This window comes from Podarcis bocagei (genome assembly GCF_964188305.1).
Source record: "Podarcis bocagei genome assembly, chromosome: 5".
In the NCBI taxonomy this organism is placed as follows: domain Eukaryota; kingdom Metazoa; phylum Chordata; class Lepidosauria; order Squamata; family Lacertidae; genus Podarcis; species Podarcis bocagei.
Genome location: NC_138129.1, coordinates 84,610,690 through 84,619,710, shown reverse-complemented (window position 1 = coordinate 84,619,710; position 9,021 = coordinate 84,610,690). Strand labels below are relative to the sequence as shown.

Here is a 9,021-nt window from a genome sequence, read left to right as displayed (position 1 = left end):
GGAGAGGGCATTCCGCTGTTTCCACAGCTTATTGCAGGTATGTATGGATGTATGATATATGTGTTTGTATGTGTGTGTATGTAAACTATATGCACATATATATATATATGTGGGTGGGGAGGTTTCCTATTAGCTTTCTGAGTATAGTTCTCCATGTGGCAATACCTGGACTTGACAAAAGAGTGTTAATAGCCCTGTGATGTGTTGCCATGGGAACAAGAAGGCTAGGTGATGGCTGGAGATGACTCATCCAGATCTCCCAGTCCTTCCCTCTGGGCCAGAGGGAGGGACAATGTTCCTGCGTGCAAAGCTTGCAGCTTGAGGCAGACTATGGACAGGTGCAGGGAGCAAAGCTGTGGGCTCTGTGGACATCTTATGTCACTAGAGATCCGAAGTGGGAGCAGAGGACTTTGGCTTTTCAGTTGGGAGTGTTTAAGGTGTGCCTCCAGCTCTGTTCGTGCTGCATGTGTGTGTCACGGTGGGAATTTACTCCCTGCTGATTCATATTAGGCAAGCACCCTCATTGTACTGTTTCATATGCTCGTTAAAAAGCTACTGCTTCTTTTTGCAAGCCTATCAAGACATGTAATCCAGCTAGGTGCACTTTTATTATTTGATAATGGATGGTATTATTTCGTATGGATACTGCTTGTAAAAGCTTACAAATGTATAAATTTTAAAACAACACAGAATCATAGAGATGGAAGATACCACAAGTAGGGTTCCCATATTGTTTTTTGGGGGCCAAAGTGGTTCAGCTATTTTTAAGGAAATTCAAACCGCCCCTCAAAAAACCCACCACCCACTTCCGACATGGGTTGCCATACGCCCAGGTTCTCCAGGACACTTATACCGATCTTCAGAAATTCCGCCCGGACACCATTTCCGACGGATGAATCCTGGAAATCCCAGACGTACGGCTGCCCTAACCACAAGGGCCATCTACTCCAACCACCTGCAATACAGGAATCTCAGGGTTAGGCTAAATGACCCTTGGAATCCCTTTCAACCCTACAAATCTATGAGCATAAAGGCAGTGGTTCTCACACATTTTTTTGCTGGGCCTTTTAGAATAAAAATTTGCTCGCCCCATACCAATTTATTAATGAGAAGTACATTGGAAACAAAAAATAAACGACTAGCAGGGCTGGATTTATAACGTAGAACACAACTACTTTATAATATGCTCACGGGACATCCAGAAGGTGTAAAACAAAGCATCTTTGCTAAAAATCTCCCCCAAAATATAATTACAAATGAGCCTCTTACATACGTATGTACCGTAAGTATGTGTGCAAACCCAATCACTTAGTGCCCTTGCTCTCTTATTGAAAAGACACCTAGCCATATTCTGCAAATAAAATAAAAAAACATTTTCATGCTATACTACACTACACCGGAATGTTTAAATGCTCCTTTGATTGTCCTTGAATCTTCCCGCCACACTTGCCACCCTCTCCTGCCGCACCACTGCGTTAAAGGAAAGGGCCCCGATCCTGGGTGGCTCCCGGAGCGTTTCCTAAAGCGACCCAGAGAGAGAGAGAGAGAGAGAGAGAGAGAGAGGGGTGGGTGGGTGGAGCCCGACGCGGCTTCTTGGGCAAGGAAGTGGCCGCGGCTCCTGCCCAAGGGGGGAACCTGGGCTGGATCCGTCCCGCTCATGGCGGCCACGTCGTTTGCGCGCTGCTGCACCACCAGCAGCAGGGCGATCCCCTGCAAGCCCCCGAGGCAGCGGGGCAGGAGGCCGCTGAGCCACGGCCAAGAGGACGGGGAAGGAGGTCTCTCCAACGGCAGCGGCTGCTCCGCGGCCCAGCGCTCCGGGGAAGCGGGCACCTGCGAGGGCAGGGAAGGGTTAACCGAAGCGGAGAAGAGGGTGGTGGCTCTCCACGAGGAGGCATGCGCGGTGAGTCCGCTTCGCTTTTGCCTCGCCTTGGCGCAGCCGCCTTGGCGCTCCGGGTTTTTGCTGCGGCTACTGCTCTGCAAACCGGGGCAAGTGTCAGACTTGAGAGTCGTATTTTTCTATTAGCAAAGGTGTGGTCTTTTTCTGCGCCAGGGACGCTTCGGAACTGGCAAGGGCTTCCGTTTAGCAAGCCCAGATTGCCACGCTTTGCTCTTGCTGCGTGTTTTGTGACTTTAGCTATTGTTTGGCCAGTACTGTAATTGTAAGCACTTTTGTTGTTTAGTCGTGCCCGACTCTTCATGACCCCATGGACCAGAACACGCCAGGCACTTCTGTCTTCCACTGCCTCCCGCAGTTTAGTCAAACTCATGCTGGTAGCTTTGAGAACACTATCCAACCATCTCGTCCTCTGTCGTCCCCTCCTCCTTGTGCCCTCCATCTTTCCCAACATCAGGGTCTTTTCCAGGGAGTCTTCTCTTCTCATGAGGTGGCCAAAGTATTGGAGCCTCAGCTTCACGATCTGTCCTTCCAGTGAGCACTCAGGGCTGATTTCCTTCAGAATGGGTAGGTTTGATCTTCTTGCAGTCCATGGGACTCTCAAGAGTCTCCTCCAGCACCATAATTCAAAAGAATCAATTCTTCGGCGATCAGGCTTCTTTATGGTCCAGCTCTCACTTCCATACATCACTACTGGGAAAACCATAGCTTTAACTTTATGGACCTTTGTTGGCAAGGTGATGTCTCTGCTTTTTAAGATGCTGTCTAGGTTTGTCATTGCTTTTCTCCCAAGAAGCAGGCGTCTTTTAATTTCGTGGCTGCTGTCACCATCTGCAGTGATGGAGCCCAAGAAAGTAAAATCTCTCACTGCCTCCATTTCTTCCCCTTCTGTTTGCCAGGAGGTGATGGGACCAGTGGCTATGATCTTCGTTTTTTTGATGTTGAGCTTCAAACCATATTTTGCGCTCTCCTCTTTCACCCTCATTTAAAGGTTCTTTAATTCCTCCTCACTTTCTGCCATCAATGTTGTGTAATCTGCATATCTGAGGTATATAATTGTAAGCACACGCCCTCTTATTTTCACCCACAAACACTGTTGTTCGTAGCTATTATAGATAAATAGGACCTGCCTGGAGAGAGGCAGTATACCAGGCCTGTTGCTTTTTGCACCCTGCTTGCAAGTGCTGAGACACCTGGCTGAAACAGAATGCTAGGCTGGTTAGCCCTGGGTCTGATTCACCAAGGAAACCTGTATGTTTTTAACAGGGATGGGTGGTGGGTGGCAGGGATTTGTAATGGTTGCAGAATTTGGCTTGTTGAAAAGGAACTCTGCTTTATTTATTTCTTTAACACAAGATTCTAGAACTTACGGTTATGACAGAAGATAACACTAGCATGTGTGTAGTTGCAGAAGCCAGAAATGTGACTAACTAAGGTTTGGAGGGCCATGGATGGGTGAGCCTGTAATCATTCCATACCTCTCTTCACAATGAGCAGAGGCAGAATAAATCATGCAAAATAAACAACCATGCATAAATATACTTGATCTGCATAATTTATGCAGGTCACACCATTCAGCTTTGGGTGCAAAATTTGGGTTACATAACAAATGACTATAGTCTCAGTTATGAACAGAGGAATACTTTTAGGGCAAGGATCCTTGGAATATGTGCAGGCACCATGAGCTGGGGAAATTCACATTCTGAGCTCATTCTTCACCATCACTGCCTGAAATACACCCAGCACTTCCCTGTGTTTGCATATTGCAGAGTAAAAATAAAATAAAAATGGTGCACAAACTGCAGCAGGTTTGTCTACCACCACAGACCTTCTCACTGGGGTACCCCAGAGTTCCCCACAACTGGAAAACAACTCATCTGCAGAACATTCCTATTCTCTGAGCCCAGAGAGCTGTGACTTTGCTTTACACCTCTCTTCCGAGGCACAAATTCCTTCGCATCCATTTACAATTGGCAATGCTGTGTCCAAGCTAGAAAGGTGCCTGCCACTTGGACAAAAATTACAGTAGCTGGCTTTCCTTTTACCAATCTGAAATGCTTTGAAAAGCAGGCAAATGTGCTGGGCTGGCTCAAGACAGTTAGCTACTCCAAGAGAGATTCCTTTTTATTATCCCATCTTACACTAAAACACTGCTGTATGCAAATCATAGTGAAACGAAGGGATTTCAGAATTTTGGAGAGGGCAGATGAATGTTGCCAACCGTCTTACACACATGTGCGAAGCCATCTTCCAAAAGTGAAGCGGAATGCCCTGGCTCTACACAAACTCGCTCAGGCACACACTGCAACGTTTCCTTGTCTCTTCTGCTCCTCACATCCCTCCTCCTCTCCATCACTATCTTGGAGTATACTGGGAGTCTCTGGAGCGATGCCATGAGCTGTACCTGCTATTGTTTTATAGGGCTCTTCCAGACAACCTACCTATTGAGCACTCACCCTCAGTGGCGTAGCATGGGGGGTGCAGGGGGTGCCGGCCGCACCGGGCACAACATCTGGGGGTTAGGGTTAGGGGGCGCAAATTACTTGCCTTGCCCCGGGTGCTGACAACCCACGCTACGCCACTGCTCATCCTGGTTTGTTTGCAGGGAGAATAGATGCCAGTGCGTTTCACCATCGCTCTCCTTATCACAAAAAGTCTGAACTTTTGGCAGAAGAAAGTTTGTTAACACAAGACCTCCCCATTCAGCTATAATTGCACAACCTGAATTTGCCTGTATGTGACTGGAACCCCACCGCAAAATGGTGACTGGAAGCGCCCTAAAAGTTGGCTGTCGGGTTGGCCATGCAGACTCAGAAAAAGAATAAAGCTGGAAGAATGGATAGGGTGAAGTGTGTCATAAATAAACAAAGAACCATTTGACTGCACTAAAGGCGGCATCCCATTGTTCTCCTGGCTTGCTTGGTTTTCCCCACAACCCCTACTCCAATAGCAATGGGTGTTCCATGTGCATTTGTCAAGTGGTAATCACAGGAACAAGGGACGCGGGTGGCGCTGTGGGTTAAACCACAAAACCTAGGACTTGCCGATCAGAAGGTTGGCGGTTCGAATCCCCATGACGGGGTGAGCTCCCGTTGCTCGGTCCCTGCTCCTGCCAACCTAGCAGTTCAAAAGCATGTCAAAGTGCAAGTAGATAAATAGGTACCGCTCCAGCGGGAAGGTAAACGGCGTTTCCGTGCGCTGCTCTGGTTTGCCAGAAGTGGCTTAGTCATGCTGGCCACATGACCTGGAAGCTGTACGCCGGCTCCCTCGGCCAATAAAGCGAGATGAGCGCCGTAACCCCAGAGTTGGCCACGACTGGACCTAATGCTCATGGGTCCCTTTATCCTTTGCCTTTAATCACGGGAACAAGAAGTAATGTCTGCTGTTCTCTCTGTGTGTTTTAAATAGGCTGGGAAGCATAACTACATAGATCCAGTCACTGGCTACCTAGTGTTCACCAAAGTGGCCCATTTGCAGAGAGGACACTGCTGTGGTACTTCCTGCAGACATGTGAGTATTAAGCCTTGTTGCCTCGCATGAGGAAGGCTCTCCATCAACAAATCAGTCAGTTTTAAAATGAATTTAAGTGGTAAATGACACACCTGTTCTCTTAAAAGGATACCTATGAAAGCCTCTCTGGGGAAGGCAGTTGAATTTCCAGAGACAGAAAGAAGTTGCAGTTGTTTTTGTCCCCTCAAAAAATGTACACATTGTTTGTATATATGATCCTGCACATGTTCACTCAGTTAATTTGGTGGAATTAACTTCCAGTGTGGCTAAGAAGCGTGTTTTATCTGTTTCTGCTGGTGTCAAGAAACAAACCTGAACACGTTCTAGGCAGCCAGTGATTAGGTTTGCAAACAGAGCTAACCTTGAAGACGACCTCCAAATTCCTACAGATGCTTCTGGAGAGATGTGCTTGGGTGAACAGAAATAGCTATGGTGAACCGATCGGGCATACTGTAGATTTAAGATGTAGCCGTGCTCTTTGTATAGCCTCTGATCTTTATGACCTTGGTTTTGGAGTTGCTGTTAAAAAATGTTTTTTTACAGAAGACAAATAAAATAGGAGATCTAATCAGTTTAAGTGCCAGCAACTGCCTTGAATACCTTACTAAGTACCGTCAATTTCAGCCATTCTTTTAAAAAAAATCCTTAACACACTAGCAAGTTTATTGCTTCCACATTTGACAGTAACAGATCATAATAATTTGGTTTGAATCCCTCCCCATGACCTTGAACCCACCACTTGGGTGTAATGCCCACTAAAATCAATAGGCCCCACCCCAAGCAAAACATTCAGCACTGGGATATGTAAAACATTTTCAGGGGTGCATTTATCATCCCAACGGTACTTCTCAAACTGTTTATTACTGCTTTAACTTTTCCATGTGAATTTCATTATAGCAAATGTCAAGAGCTGCTTCCAGACTCTTACCCAGAAATGTTGTTCTGGTAAGGAGGGGTAACAACAGAGTAGCTTATGGGATGTCATAAGTCAATGGCTCCACTCTCCCTGCACCCAAATTTCACAATCCCCAGCCCACCGGTTTTTCATAAATTATTTTTTTGTTGCCTGCGCAGTCAACACAAGTCCTCTTGAACAGAGTTCAAACAATAAAATACATCATTAAAAATATTAAAACATTTAAATCCATTCATTTATCCACACTGGGCTGTCATCTCGTTAAGGAAATCTTAATTACCTCCATATGAGTTATTTATTTTAAAATAAATGATTTGATATACATTTATTTTCTTCATATTAAAAAAATCATATTGAAAAAGACCATATTGAGTGAAAAGGAGGGGGGAATCGCATCTTACAGCTTCAATGTCAACTAATCAATTTTAGCACATTGTCAAAATGTCCATTGACGCTCGCTTCTCAGTTCTATATCTGTTCCAATATTGGATAAATAGTGTCCAATTCCTTTGAAATGTGTCTTCTGAGTTACTTCTTCCCTCCCATTTTATTCATCACCATCTTATTCCAAATTTTCCCCTTCCATAATTTGAGAGATGGCAGATGGGCTGTTCTATAGGTTACTGCTAATAATTAATCAGTTAAGCTTACATATTAATAAATCAATATTTCTGCAGAAAAAAGCATGCCTTCTAGCAGAGTATACATGGAAGAGTTGTGATAGGCCCCATTGTGGAAGAGGCATTCTCTTCTGCGTGAGGAAAGGAGAAATCTATGTTATAAAATGATGCAGACCATCTGAGGTTTGTTTAAGTCAGGGATGGCCAACTTGAATCCTGACGATTGGCTAGATAGAAGTTGGGGTCCAACATCTGCAGAGTCACAGGTTTCCCACCCCAGGTTTAAGAACTTGTCTACAAAATATTTTAACTTTCACCATTTAGCCACTTGCATAATTCACCAGAAACATCTTTTTAATCCCTGAAAAGGGTTGCAATGAATTAATGTGACTGATGAACCCTCTAAGCATTGCAACTCTACACCTGGCGGGTTGCAGAGAAATAAAAAGCAACTGGCATCCTGTCCAACCACAGATCAGTACTGCAAAGCAACCAACATTGGCCTGAGCAATTATAGTGCACAGTTCATTGACAAAAAAACCAGTTCAGTGCATCTACCATAATTTAACACTGATTGTTTATATGATATTTTGTATTGCAGTTTTAATTTTGTTTTAGTGCTGTAATTTTATTGTTAGCAACCCTGGACTCTCATAAGAAGAAGGGTGAGGTATAACAATATTATTGTTGTTATTATTATTATTATTATTATTATTATTAACTGTTCAGAAGAAAGTAAACACCTCCAGCCTCCCTGACTCTTCACAAGCAGCCTTCTTCCAGTCTTATTTAGTCATCTGAAAGTGATTAAATACCTCGCTGCATCTATAGTGTATAGGACTTGTGTCACCCTCTTCACGTTGCTCTCCAAAACACTCTTGAATTGTGAGTTTTAGTGCTGCCGTCCTGTGCACGCTTCCCTGGGAGTAAGCCTCATTGAACACAGTTGGATGTATTGCCAAATTTCAAGTCGGATCTGGCTACAAAAGATTCTGGCTTTCAATTTGTGTTTTGTGACTAGAGAAATCTATTCCCGTCTCCCCATCTTATGTGAGGTTTCAGGAAGTGAGATCTCTTGACTTCAATGAGATCTCTTTTCTTCCACTTTGGTGAATATACAGGATTGCACGTAGAGTGGGGAGAGGAGCGGTTGACTCAGATACCGTATAATGAGTAGGGACATATCTAGCAAGGAGGTTTCTTGGACAATAATTAGGACCATTTGTTTGGGGAGAGGGCAAGGAAAAGGGGGGTGCATGGCTCAATTCCTCCTCCTCCTCTTGCTCGCTCTCTTTTCAAGTCCCGAGGCCACAAATGATTTATAGGACATCATTAATTTTGTCTTTAAGCACGGGCAATGTTGAGGCCTCATCAAGAATGACTTATTCCATCTCTCTCTCTCTTTCTCCAGTGTCCATATGGTCAGATGAATGTTAAAGATCCTTCCAAAAAGAAGCGGTTCAATTCCTTTTTCTACGCTTGACGATCGAAGCTTTTTGCATCATACCATGAAGGGGAGGGGGAGTCAGCCATCACTCCCATTTCTTCCTTCTTTTCTGCCCCCTACAGCTTCCATATTTTGCATAATGCCGTTCCTTTGACCTCTGCTGTTCTGCATCCTGAATATTTTCCAGTTGCAATAAAATAAAAACCCCATGTGTGCTCCAGTGGCGCTGAGCCATTGACAAGGCTTTCCCTTTCTCTGGTGTTATAAGTGGCTGGCTGGGAAGAGATGGTTGCTTTGCCTTCCAGAGTTATCAGGCTGGAGAGGAGAAACCAGCCACGCTCAGGCTAGCTTTGTTTCGCTTGGTGGTGCTGAGCTACTCTTCGAGAAACATTTAAAGGCGACTTTATAAGACAGGTTCTCTTCTAGCACAAGGCTGAAAGAAAGTCTCCAAACTGATCCATAACACAATCATTGGATTAGCATCTTTGTCCTGAATGATCTAACTATATTTGCTCTGCAGATGTGTGTTTGTTTGGCTGCAAGCTCAACAAGATATTCTTAAGCAACTGCAGGCTTGTTCGGATGTGTAAGCGATGGAAGCTGGTGCCCATTAGGACTCGTAGGGCAGAAGCAG

At 44.9% G+C, this 9,021-nt stretch overlaps 1 protein-coding gene across 1 annotated transcript; it reads left to right on the top strand.

The window, feature by feature from the left end:
* Positions 1–1,549: 1,549 nt before the first annotated feature.
* On the top strand, positions 1,550–8,628 carry LOC308587105 (uncharacterized protein C1orf53). Its single transcript, XM_081194533.1, has 3 exons — positions 1,550–1,900; positions 5,303–5,404; positions 8,352–8,628. The coding sequence occupies exons 1-3, from the start codon at positions 1,658–1,660 to the stop codon at positions 8,421–8,423; spliced, it is 417 nt and encodes a 138-aa protein (XP_081050659.1). The 5' UTR covers positions 1,550–1,657; the 3' UTR covers positions 8,424–8,628.
* The last annotated feature ends 393 nt before the right edge of the window (positions 8,629–9,021 follow it).